This window comes from Pinus tabuliformis, chromosome 9 (assembly GCF_031772625.1).
Source record: "Pinus tabuliformis cultivar Carrire ecotype Pingquan chromosome 9, CPIR1, whole genome shotgun sequence".
NCBI classification, from domain to species: Eukaryota; Viridiplantae; Streptophyta; class Pinopsida; order Pinales; family Pinaceae; genus Pinus; species Pinus tabuliformis.
In genome coordinates this window covers 1,845,133,852-1,845,147,662 of record NC_142307.1, presented here as the reverse complement: position 1 = coordinate 1,845,147,662, position 13,811 = coordinate 1,845,133,852, and the positions used below count along the sequence as shown (strand labels likewise).

The following is a 13,811-nucleotide window of genomic DNA, read 5'->3' as shown; positions in this document are numbered from 1 at the left end:
TTTTAATTTGAGGAATTAACACAATTTGCATTTCATCTAGGAATTTTAGTATATGAAGGCCCCAAGCCTCATTAATATTTTACCTCCAACATAAGTTGGTTGAAGTAGAGGTCTTAAGGATCCTCTACTCCTCTATTGACTCTTCACTGTGAGATCCATATCTTTGGGTGAGGGTGAGGTCCGAGGATTGAAGAGTTGAACTGTAATCTTGTTGTAGAGATAATTAATAAAATTAACCAAGGGCACTTTCCATTACATTTACTTTATTTGTCTCTTGATGGTTTGAGTTTCATATGCAAAGTCTATTCCAAAAGCAAGTATTTTAATCATTTCAAACAAGTGCTTTCTTTTTATGCTTAAAGTCTAATTGCATATTGATGTCTTGGTTTAGCACTTCCTTTCTTTTACATTTCCAAGTTAATTACTAATTTTTGGATTTTGGAAAGATATGTTTCACATGTTTTGATTTATAAAGTTGATTATCTCAAAAGCATTTTGTATCTTACATATCTTGTGCTAACAATTCTTATTTACGTTTCGGGGTTATTTTTCTTTCTCTTTTGAGAGCATTGCATTTTGCTTTGAGAAAATATATCTTTACATTGTTGAGCAAATTCCTTATAAGGCATTGTTTTTATGGTTTTAAGGCAAAAGAGAAAGAAGAAGTATATTTCCAAGGTCAAATGCTTCAAGTGTAGGGAACTTGGACATTTTGCCACTCAGTGCCTCCAGAAGAAGGGCAAGGAAGAGGCTTCTAAATTGAAGGCTGCTCCAACGAAAGCTGACAGGAAAACGAGGATGACGATGATGCCACGAGTTCTCATGCGCCTCTTAAGAAGAGGTAGGACGACATGGAGTTGTAGTCGAGAGGACTACATGAACTCGGGCAAGATCCTTGAGGTGCCCAAACTCTTGGATCACATACGGCTACAGGAGCCCTTAACGACAGTCGCAAAATGACGGGTGTCGGTTGGAGCAAGGTGTGATGGAGCGACAGTTGAAAAGCTAGAGTGCCAAAGTTTAGGCAGCACAATGGATATTGTAGCAGTGCGAGAGGCACAAAGCAGTTTGTAGCAGCGCAATAACAGTAGAGGGTCAGCGCAAATTAGCAACAGAGGTATCTTCAGCATCACAAGGCATCCAGACTGACCAACATGTCAGTGTTTGGGTGAAGTTTCAGTTGCTTACTTCTCAGCAACTTAGTTGCAATGCAGCAGTTAGTAGTGGCAGTGCTATGGGTAGCATGATGCAACATATTGAGAAGGTGCTGTAGTACAGATTTAACAATGGCAGTGGCAGAGTCATGCGCAACAGTGCAATGGATGAAGGGCATCAAGCCAAGCATCAACAACACAGAGGACCGATGCAGTGGATCAGTGCAGTACTTCTGGTGAGAAGTGTTACTAGAGGACATTCCTCTCTAATAGGGAATGTCGATTTTGGGTAGTATTGGATGTGATCTAGCTTCGAAATTTTGTGGAGGGGGTAGAATACATGAGATCTCCAGAACCCAGAAATCGTTTGGAGAAATTCCACCAGGATGAGGAGTTATTAAAATAATTAATATTTTTAATGGGTTTCTAAGTCTAAACTTAGGAAAATAAAAATATTAATGGGTATTAATAAGAATATGGGTCAGAAACTTCTAAGTGACGAGGATCAAGTTTGCTTTAATCTTAGCTATTGATTAGGGACTTCATCTCGACCGTTGATTCATCAACAGGAAAAGTATAAGAGGAGGCTTGAAGGTCAGTTGGAGATACACTTGAGAGATCAGTCAGTTCGATTTTTCTGGGGCGAGGTTTGCTGAGAAAATCGAACAAGTGATCTGTTGCAGTGAGAGGGGCAGTTTGGCAGAGGGACTTCAGTCCAAGGCCGAGAATACATAGCAGAGAGGCAGAGAAGCACTAGGAGAGCTCTAACGTAGTGACGCAGAGGGAGAGCTCTGTCGTAGTGACGCAGTGTCGCTCCACGTAGTGACGTAGAGGGAGAGCTTTGATGTAGTGATGCAGTGTCGCAGTGATGCAGTGGGAGAGCTCTGACGCAGTGATGCAGTTCCAGCGCAGAGCTTGAAGCAGCCATCGCTGCCCAGCACTGGGAACAACACAGTCACCTGTGGCATTTGTTCATCTATCTCTAGATAGAGGTATTTCTGCCGGGTTTATTCTCTGTTGGTTGAGTCGGATTTGGCACCCTAGTTGTATTCAAAAATCTACTTAATAATACAAACCCTCTATATGCTGCATCGGTTTTCCCGAATTGGGTTTTTTGGGGACGATTGTCCAAAAATAATGGTGTCCCTTGTGTGATTGTCTCGTTCTATTTCAGTTCATGATCTGTATGTATGTGTAGTCTGCAGTAGTGTTTTCATCGCCATTTAAATAATTAAATAACTTGTTGAATGTAAAAACAAGTAGGAGATGATAAACCAATGATTGCAGTAGGATTTCTGATGTGTAGATTCAAAAAATTTCACACTGAAGACAATTTACTTTAATGTTCCTTTAGCAGTCCAATGACAAATTCCAATTATTTCCAGCAGCAATTAACTTATAACAATGACAAATTCCAATTATTTCCAGCAGCAATTAACTTATAAACATTGACAATAAATGTAGATAGAACATAAAATGATATGCAAAAGATAAGCCAAGACAAGAGGACACAAGATGTGGCAAATTCCAGGGACAAACCCCAATGTGGGGGAACCCTTTGATCAAATCTTGTTATTATTCTTCAATAGTTCAGCAGAGAGAGAGAGAGAGAGAGAGAGAGAGCACAAATATCATAAATACAAGCCCAAAACAGATATGCCAAATCAGCAGTGAAATCAGCCCTAACTAGAAAGTCAACGGTGGTCAAAGCGGCCCCAAAACATCCTTCAAACAGCAGTCCAATTCGACCTTCCAGGAGAAGAAGAATACACAAGAATATATAAGTGTATTTCCATACTTCAAGGATCATAATCACAACATCAAGTCAAGGCATCCAATTTTACCACTTGTCAGATTTACTAAGCTTAACAAAATCTTACCAAGATCAACACGAGTATCAATCTTATAGTCACACTTTCATCATCCTTATCACAAGCATTCACAATAGTATCAAGTTACCATATGTTAAAATCAATGTTTCTAGTCAACTTTATAAAATCAGGAAATCCACCATGTCTTTCCAAATATCATGGTCACCAATATATCACATGTACCATAAATCAAACTTACTTTCATATGCATGCAAGAGTCATTTATGAAGGTGATGCTCTAGTCATACCTTAAGGCTTAACTAGCCATCCAACATTGGAACTTAATCACAACACTGAAACAATTCACTATACATACATCAAAATATTCAGATACCTATGCAACTTATAGCTCTTGCATATTGTAATTTCCGGATGCTACTTTGAAACCTTTTCATCAAGTAGATTGTGTATTGTTTCTCTATTGTTCTGTTCATGTTTTGGGGAAATGAATTAATTAAGTGAAGGCTGCAGCTGTATTAGCTTCGATATTTGTTGTAGGAAATAATAAATAATTTGTTTTAGTAATTAACAAGTAGGAGAAGTTTAATCAGTCGTTGCAGTAGTTGATTCGGGTGGGATTCTCGAATTTTCACATGGCAGCGGTACAAGGAATTGGGCAGGCAACAAGTGATAGTCGAAACATGTAGCAGTTGGGGGAATTGGATGGATGGCAAGGAGAAAAACATAAGGGTTGTAAGATTGTTGTTGTTGAATAGAAATGGCGACTACTGGGTGCGTTTAATCACGAAATGGGCCAAGGATTTGGCTCAAATACCAACGTAACAAGAATACTTCTAGATAATAATTTGTTATTATTGAATACTATGAATTGTTGCTTACAATATCACTCGGATGATGTGCTATATAACATTGATTGGTCATGAGTGAGAGGGTACGATATGCACCCTTTATTAACTAATTATTTATTATTTTTTTTATAACCTTACTAATTAATTAATTATTATTTTATTTGTAACAATGATTCTTGACCATGTGAACAACATCCATAAATACTTGCATGAAGATATGAGCCATTACATATGGGATGACCCCATCGAATAACTAGTCAATGAAATATTAGCTTCACTCCATAAAAGGTGGCTCCATATAATAGGTGGTTGAGTGATATAATCAAAGTGTCATGCTTTAACCTAGAACCGTCATAATACGTGTGAGCTATGCAAGAAGAAATTAAGTCAACCAATAGCTAGAGCCCACTGATCCATGCAATGAATGCGCATTACGCCACCCCATGCTACAACTCATGGGCTAAAGGATATGCACAATAAAATATTATATGTTCTCCTCCACATGTGTGTCACCAAAATACGAAGTCATGAACCTATATAAAAGGAATTGACCACATCCAAGTCTATTCATGTGGTGACTAGAACAACATAACATAGGGGTCCATGTGGAACACCCCCCCATAGTGACAAACAAATAACACCATCATGCACTATACCATGTCACTTGTCAAGCCATCAATAAACTAGAATGATCCACTACAAAAGCATATTGTCATCTCATCATCATCATTGTCCAACTCCTTGGGGTGATAATACGACATGTGGAAGGTGTAATACCATAAAAACACGATGAGAAATATACCATGATGCCAACATAAGTCTCATGAAGCAGTCAGTATCACCACCAACTATTCATGAACACGTTGACCTGTCCACCAAGATATGCAAAAATAAGGGGGAACCATGACAATTTAGCACATTGGGAGAAATGAGCTTCTTCCAACCAAGGAAAGCGGGCAACTAAATTATAACATCATCTCCATGTCAAGTCAAATTCTCATGAAGGTGTCATCCTTCAAAATTCTAAAATGTGTGATAAACTCACATAGCCCACATGTGAAATATGAGTAACAATCCTAATGATGCTTTGTATAAAATTAGATTATGGTAAGTATGAAGTCTATCGATCACTGACTTATAGAGTCACATGGTAGTTGCTAAAAGGGTCTTAGATATACTAGTGTCCAACAACCTTTTAACAAAGCATCACCCTTGGAACTGAGTTAAAATCCTTCTTGAAATCAACAAGTTGGCGTAAGAACTTTGAATAATGTTTCCTTGCCTTGATGTAATTGCTTCATGAGTGAATGTAGGATCCATAATCTAATGGTATTTGCAGAAACTTACTTGTCCCTCAACCTTTAGTGTGTGCTGCTTTAAGAGATCTAATAACCATATGTTGAGAACGATGGCATAGATAAGATGAGATAGTTTTAACTTCCAATTATGATGTTTTTGTAATTATTAGGATTTGAAATATCCCCTAACTTGAGAATAGGGTGGATAATATGTGGAGACCATGAAGAAGGAAAACATGTGCAAAGAACATGGTAAAAATATTAGGAAAATGTAAAAGAGAAGAGAAAAGTTAAGTGCAGCTTTCTTGGGCAGTGAAAGCAAATAACTAATACAGCCCCCGGTAGGGTTAAATATTGATAGTGACATGCTAATGCTTGTTCTTGTGGATGTGCATCAATGCATGCAACAATAATTGAGGCCAGGTGCAAGTCTTGGGTGACTTTAGAAGAATATATACTCCCCACCTGTGGTTCCTTTTAGCCGAAGAGAGATTGAATTGAAATGTGCCAATGGATTCCCATAATGCTAATATTGGGGTGCATCAACCCTAATTGTGATCAAAGGAAAAAACATGTAAGAGAGGTGAATGAATACCATGTCTCAAAATTTCAGCTTGGAAACCTTCCTCATTGGTTACTTGATTGAAGCAAAGTGCTATGTTGGAACATAGTGTCTGGATTAATACGAAGAGAGGAATGCAATTTTGGGAAGAACAATGCACTAGAAAGCGATAAGGGAGTGACATTAGGCCATCGGGAACTCACTTATCCTTGTGGTAAGAACACTATGTTTTGTGTGATGAAAGAGGCATATTTATTTTTTCCTCATTGGGGGGATAGAGGGAGGGTAATGAGTAAGGAAATATTAGAGATGTCTATCCACCAGTTTACTTTCCTCAACATACCATCAATTTATGGGGCAAAATAATAGGAGAAGGGGGGTACGAGAAGAGTTGCAGGTGATGTGGGCAAAAGATTCAGGAGTGGCCTTCCAAAGGGCGACGATTAAATGCAGTATTTGGTTCTAGTTGTGGGCAATAAAAATAACTGTTTAATGTGGGGAATTAACTAAGAGAGGCTAGAGTGCAGGGGGCCGGGGCCAACATACTTGATATCAAGGTGCGCCTTAGTGCAGAAGTAGTTGTTGGAAAGGGAGGTGGGAAGGAAGGAAGAAAAGGAGTGAAGTCTAAGAGAGAAAAATGATGGAAGTGTGGTCAATGATGAGGAGCAGGGTGCATACAAAAAGAACTTGTATTTATGAGAGGATAGATGAGCTTGCCAATACATAGTCCACCATGCTAGCCCAATCATTTTGTGGAAAACAAGTGAACCTATTGGAATCCAGATACATGGAAATCCATTGAGTATTAAAAGGTCATGGACTTCTCCTGAGTATTGAAGATCTCTCCTATAAGCTATGAGAGGCTCGGTTGTATTATTTCAAACCCTCTGAAAGTTTACTATATCATGATTGAGCTCTCCAAGACAAAGACCATCCTCTGAGTGATCACGAATAAATTTGATAGACCATTAAATAAAAGGCTGTAATGTCCTAGTCCAAGCATTGAAGTCACCTAGAAGTGTGACATCTCCGAGAAAGTTCATTGAGTAATGTCCAAATAAATGTCTAGAAAAACATCCATTCGAGTTTACAACAAAGTTTGAAGAAATGGGGGAAAGTAGTAGAGTACAAATAAGTGCTACGAGAAGGGTTTAATCCTTTATGGAATTAAAACCACATATATCTGCAATCTTCATTATAATCTACAACTAATGGTTTTGTGGATGACTCGAGCAACATTCTCTAAGCCCCAAACTCCAGTTGATCAATGAGCCTTTTGTTTGAAGGATGAGACCTAGTAATAACTAGTCACCTACAAGAGTCCTGTCTCTTAGCTCCCATGAATCTCTTTGAGGAGAATAATGTTTTCGAAAGTGAGCACATCTTGAAAAGTTACAAGGGAATACAAAGTGAAGTCGTGGAATTCCAACCAGAAATGGAGATGGATGAAAGTCTCTTCCAGCATCATTAGGCTGACCAAGGTTTCTCCCAACTCAGAGGGGGAGACACTTGGATAAATGGTCTGAGATATCCATTGCCCACTTGTCTTCCTTCCTGGCTATAGCTACATGTTCTCAAGCTTTCATGGATTACTTGTCAGGAACCTTGTGAGATTTGGATAAAAAAAATTCTTTTGGGGGAAGGGATAGCACATCTCTTGGCTTGGAGTGTGCACAGATAATCATCCAGGGATAGAACTGCATGATAAGTGTAAAATTTTCTGTATTCCATGCCCCTTCTAGGCCAATATCTTACAAATCAAGAGTTTCATTAAAAAAGATGGACTGGACTACATTTAATTGATAGGAGAAGGAAATCTGTGGACCCTAAGATTCAATTCTTTTGACTGCTTGAGGCTCTCCTCCTCATTATTGGCTTGTATGACCTCCATAGCTGGTGGAGCTTTCTTCCCCTTCACAACTTGGACTGAAGATTGCTGCTGTTAGTCCACCTGTTTCTGCTGGTTTCTTCCTGTAAATTTTTTAGGTCTGCTTTTTCAGCTTGTATCAGGGTGGGGTCACCTGAAGAAGAGGTGAGTTAAGCATTCCTACCTAGAGTTTACTGGATCAGTGGCTTACCAAAGTCTATATTAGTGGCCTCTTTTTATGCCTTTTTGTAACTGCATTTCATTCTGTATAAATACTGTGATTGTGTGCACTGTACATCTACTTTGTTATAATGTTGTGTATTGATGGCTTGTGTGCACAAGATTTTGCATGAAATATAGCAAGTGCTGCAGATCTCTACTTAGAAAGTTTTTCTAATTATATAGCTGTGAAAAGTAATTATACTTACCAGTGAAGTATTTTTGATGTTTATTAGGGTGACACTCTAGATTACCTTGGAATACCAGGATTGCACATTGCTGGAGCTCAAGGAGTTTTAGTCATTGCAATTTGCCAGTTTCTTCTCATGGTATGTAAGATGTTCTGGTTGGTGAATTGACTGTTACATTCCATGCAAAGAATGACTGGTTTACAGTTTGATTGTATTTTGGGACATCATAGATGTATTTGCCAGAATTTTAGCAGCATAAATATTGACAGCAAATTTAAAGGACAAAAGGATGATGTTGACTAGAGGCAGGATAAGTTTGAAGAAACTTGAACTGCTATCAGGTGTTTGCATAAATTGTTGGAGGGAGGTACTGATTGGATTGTATAAATAATCTCACGAAATTATAATGTGGTTGGTACAGAAAATATGGTTAAGTTTTGTCAGCCTCTTGACAAAAGCATTGATTGAGCCAACTAGAAAAATCATAAGTTCTGACAAAAATGTTCAGAGAGGTGTTACTGTCTAAAATGTTGCTATCTTAAGTTATGTTAACTCATATTGGTTGTTAATAGTTCTATTTCAGTTTGATCGTCTTCCACGTATCTTAGAAATTTTCTCATCAACCCATCTAACTAATTCTCGACTAGGAAACTCTTTTATGTTTCATGTCAAGTCTATGACCAAAAACTACCTTTGCTATCATCCATGCTTAGGCATTGACCATCCTTTGTTTATAGTTCAGCTCTTTATGATAAATATGTTAGTTTTTAGTAGAATTGGATGGTGCTCTAGTCGTAAACTTTGTGGAGAAGCTAAAATACTAGAGAGTGCAAGTATTTTAGGAGACTGAGAGTGCAAGGTAGAGAAGGCATCAAGAGGTTCAGAGAGGCAGCACATTGCTTCAGAGGGAGTCTGTAATTTTGCTAGGAGTAGTCGAGATCTAGTGGCGGAAGCTGGGGTGTGAGACCGGAGGGCCAGAGAGTCGATTTTATTTCGATGTTTACTATGTAACACTGTAAATAACTTGATTCAGACATAAAACAAGTAGGAGAAATTTAATCAGTTGCTGAAGTAGGGAATCGGGTCATCGATTTTTCACATCTTAAAGGTGGAGGTAGTTAAAATTGGGTACATAGAGGCACTTCCAGGCTGTGCGAAATTTAGCCTATGCAGAGGTTGAGTTGGAGCTGTTTTTGGGTGCAGAGTGAGCTGGGATTGATTGTGGAGGAGGGTAAAACCCCTCAGATATTCTTGCCAGTGTTTCTCTCAGATAGAAATGCCAATTTTGCGTCATTTTATTGTACTCGAAATTTCTGCTGCTACATAATAATAAAACCCTCACTGTTGTACCAATTTTCCCACATTGGGTTTTTTCGGGGACTATTGTCCAATAATGTGTAAAAATTTGTGTGTGTGCTATAACATTTCTCAGTTTCCAACATTTTATTTTCCACATCATTTTTATTGTGAAAAATTGCAGTGTGATTTATTCGTTATTTGTCATAGCAAATAAACTGCATAATTAATTTATTAGTTAGAAGAATAAATTTTCATTTGCTGCAATTAGACTTGTAAATTTTCACATGGTATCAAAGCACAATTGGCAGACAGAAGGCTCAGAGACAAAGAAGGATAATGTTGTGGCTGAGAGGGAGCAGCAACACGAATTTCTCAGGGGATGCGCAGTGCCTAGCCAGGCAGTGTGAATTGCTGGACAGGGTTCGATTTTCCAGTTGCAGGTGGGAGGAAAGTTTTATTTGTCCAAGTGATTCCAGCAGGCAGAGGGAACAACAACTTAGTATTTTCGTAGGGTATATTTCTTGTTTGGGCGAAGAAGGGTTTTGCAGCAAGTTGGAGTAGCAGAATCAACGCCGAGTGGAAGAGAAATAACACACAAAATTATACTCGAGATGTCTCCAGAATTTTCTAGTATGGTCATGGACGGATTTGAGATTCAGGGGGCTATAGAATTTTTCTCCATGTTGGAAGACGAATTTGCTTGCATGACTAGTTCAACTTCACATGGAGTCTGGTATATAGACAGCGGAGCATCAACTCATATGATAGGAGTTAGAGGATAATTCTCCAACTATAATAAGGAGAAAATGGACTTCCAGATAACAATGGGAAACATGACTAAATTCACTCTAGTTGGGAGAGGTACCATTGACATACAGAGGGAGTTAGGAGCAAACACTAGTGTTACAGATGTACTGCATGTGCTGGGAATGGGAATGAACTTGATTTTAGTATCCTACTGATAAGATAGGGGATATGATATCCACTTTGTAGGGAAGGTGCACATAAAACACCCTGTTGTTGCACAGATTGTCGCGACAATGCTTAGATCGGGGGCTGTCACCCTGATCCGCGATCTCTCCGTTTAAGCCTGTCTCCTACGGCTAAGGGGGGTAGACCCTATGGGACAATGGATGACCAACTGTGGACCAGTTGGGTTGGGAGACACGAGGAAAAACAAGCACCTAATTGATTTTATTAAGTTAATAGACCAGTGCCTTATGGAGTTAATGATTAAATGATTATTTATTAAATGTTGCAGAAGTATAAACCATGTAAAACAATCATTTATCATCGAAATATCCCAAGCGATGCAAGATAATCGATAAACGCTCAATGCTTTACAATTTTCTAGCAATTAAACTTCAAGAAAAATCAGATGCTTTAAATGATCATAAAATTTAAATGTTGACCAGTTACCACTTTCACATAGTTAATTTCAAAATAAACATTAAGTGTGTTTAACTATAGAGAAATGGAACATAGAGACACCAAATATGAAATTTTCAATTTTTTGTAAGTTTTTTTCAAAATATTTTTTAATTTTTATATTTTATATAAATAAAACAAATTAAACTAAACTAAACTAAATGAAACTCAAAATTATTAAAATTAAATCCTAAAAACCCATTAAAATCTAAAAATTAAAACTTTTTATGATTTTTTTTTCTAATTTTTTTATATTTTTAAAATCTAACTTAAAAAATAATAATAATAATAATTAAATCTAAATCTAAAAACTAAAACTAAAACTAAGATTTAATAAGTCTAAACAAAATGAAAATTAACATCTAATATATACAACAAAATGAAAATTTATAATAAAAATCTAAATCCTAAATAAAAAAATCAAAATGAAAAGGGAAATCAAATCTCACCTTTTTTATTATATTTTTTATTGAAAAGAAATCAAACTAAAACTAAATGAAATCTAACCAAAATAAAATAAAAATCAAACCTAAAATCTAAAATTACGGAAATCTGAACTAACCTTTCTAAACTAAAGTTTAATTTTAAAACTAAGACTTAAACTAAATAAAATCAAAAGTAAACACTAAAAACTTTTTATGCTTTTTGGGTCTTTTTATTTTTTTTATGATTTTTTATAGTTCTAAATTAAAAATTAAAAATCAAATATAATCTAAAATTAACAAAATCTAACTCTAAGTTAGAAAAATCAAAACAAAAAAAATAAACTAAAGATTAAATCCTAAATAAAAGAAAATAAAATTTAAAATAAATAAAGCTAATTAAATTGTAGAATCTAAAATAAAATTTAAATGTAATGCTAATCTAAACTAAGAAACAAAAATACAAATGAAATATTTAACTAAAATTTTTATACGTGCAGCCTACCAAAGATTGAAAGGAAATCGTAATTTTTTTTTGTTTTATGCTTTTAAATTAACACACGTTATAAAAAAATAAACGCTAACCTAGCTTACGTTACTTAAGCATATCGATTTTTTTTTTGGCTGAGTATGCAGGCCTGGACGGCATGAAGAAAACGCGCAGGGAGCAGCTACCCAAGGCAGCGGATCAGGCGGCAGAAGGATTTCACGCAGGAGAAAGGCAGTGAAAGGGGACAAGGCGTAATGGAAACACGGGTTAAGGGTTTCGAATTTTTTTTTTTTGCAGGCTGACCATACTAAAGAAATCACACGGAGAGTTGGAACTGCGTGGGGAGAATAGCTAAGCGTAGGAAGCTCCAACGTGAAGATGGCTAGTGGATAGGAGATAATGGATGCCATGGATAATAAAAAGAAGAAATCGAATGCTTGTTTGGTTTACTGTGTTGTTGTTTTGTTGTGGGGGTGAACGCAGGTGGAGGTAAGAACTCTTGGAAATGAAACTCAGTCCTGGCAGTACGCAGAAAAAAGATAGCCGTGGGAAAATGCAGGTAGCTTGCTGGACAGCAATGGCAGAAAATGACCAGGCAGCTCGCAGAAAGGTTTGCAGATTTGGATAGCATAAAAAAAATTTGAGATTTTCTGTCAGAAAATAAAAATCGACCTTGGGCAGCAGAGAAACTGAAACTGTTAAACCCTTCCTGCTTCAAATTGCATAATGGGAACTTTGATTGCCTGATGGAAAACCTTGAAGAAATTTTTAAATCTATACCTGCAACCTGCAATGGCAAAACAGAAAACCCAGAAGTAAAATGTGCCAGAAACAAAACTGAAAACCCTAAAACCAGCTAAAAATTTACAATATTTACAAATTGCAGGCTCTAAAACAACCAGATTTCTCGTTATGCCACAAATATTTTCAGAATTTTAATTTAATGTGAGATGCTTCAGAAAAACCTTGCATGCATTCATTCATAAAAATATTTCAAATGATAAGCCCGGGATCAAGAACTGGCTGGGCTCTTTCAGAAAACACAACTCAGGAGTTAGCTGGTTCAGCCGAGAACTTTCCCTAACGCCTGGTAAACTCAAAACTAAGATTTCCTGCACAGCTTAAAATCAACCATTAACATAGAGGGAGAAAACAATAGTGGAATCCAGATCAAATGGAGATACCTGCCATTATATTTCAGAAATCTAAACTATCATTCAAACCCCAGAGATTAGACAAGATACCTGTGCCTAAATCAATATTCATCAAGCTATTATTAATGGCTGAAAATAAAATTATGCAGAAAAATAAATCATCTTACAGCATTTCCAGAAGAATAACACTAGCAAGATTTTCAACCCCAAAGTCTTTCTTTATTGGACTAGAAAAAGGTTTACAAGAGAGCTTTCTTCAGCACAAGACTCACAGATCGAATCTTGATCTCAAATGACCCCTAGCACCCTATTTAAAGGAAAAATTCCCAACGGCTAGTTCGAGTGATCCATGTCAAAATGATCTCGATCGTTGATGAGGATCAAGATATCTTTTAATCTCATTCGTCGAAATTTTAATAAATTAAAAATTAAAATTTTGCATTTGTTTTCTCAAAATTTTGACTTATTTTATTATTTTTTTAAATTTTTAAATTTTTATTTATTTATTTATTTATTTTTTAAATTTTATTTTATTTTATTTTTTATTTTTTAATTATTTAATTATTATTTTTTTAATTTTAATTTTAATTTTTGTTTTTTGGATCCTCGAACTTAGCCTTTGGAAAAATTACCGAGGACCTAGGACTTAGGACTTATGAGGGGATTAAAACATTTTCTAACCCTCAAGACACTTTACATCATGACTTTTACAATTTTACATCGCAAGGGGGGAAAACCCATTTGACATAGACCCTCATAGGCCACCCAGTTCTGCAACCAAATATAATCTAGCAGATAAACGCACTAGGATTCCCCTAAGATTTTAATGACAAAATTCATTCCGCCTTTGGGGTTAGGCTGAAGGAAAACTCTGTCGATCATGGATCGGTGAGACAAAAAACCTTCCGGAACATAGATTATCACTAGAAAATTAGGTCCACCTAGGCAATTTACATACATGACTTAACTCTGCTAAGATTATTTACAATTTATACATGCGGACTGGGTTTACAACATAACATGATCAGGTCAACGATGACTGTCGAA

General features: G+C 36.6%; 1 protein-coding gene across 6 annotated transcripts in view; it reads left to right on the top strand.

Annotated features, from left to right (window-relative positions):
* Nucleotides 1–13,811, top strand: part of LOC149156206 (Chlorophyll A-B binding family protein) — a 501,816-nt gene that overhangs the window by 322,188 nt on the left and 165,817 nt on the right. For 5 of the 6 annotated variants that reach the window (XM_089437986.1, XM_089437984.1, XM_089437989.1 and 2 more), the window contains one exon: nt 8,017–8,109. The exons of the other annotated variant lie outside the window; for it this stretch is intronic. In XM_089437986.1, coding sequence (XP_089294112.1) covers nt 8,017–8,109 — 93 coding nt within the window. The remainder of the gene's footprint in view (nt 1–8,016; nt 8,110–13,811) is intronic. 6 annotated transcript variants of the gene reach the window in all.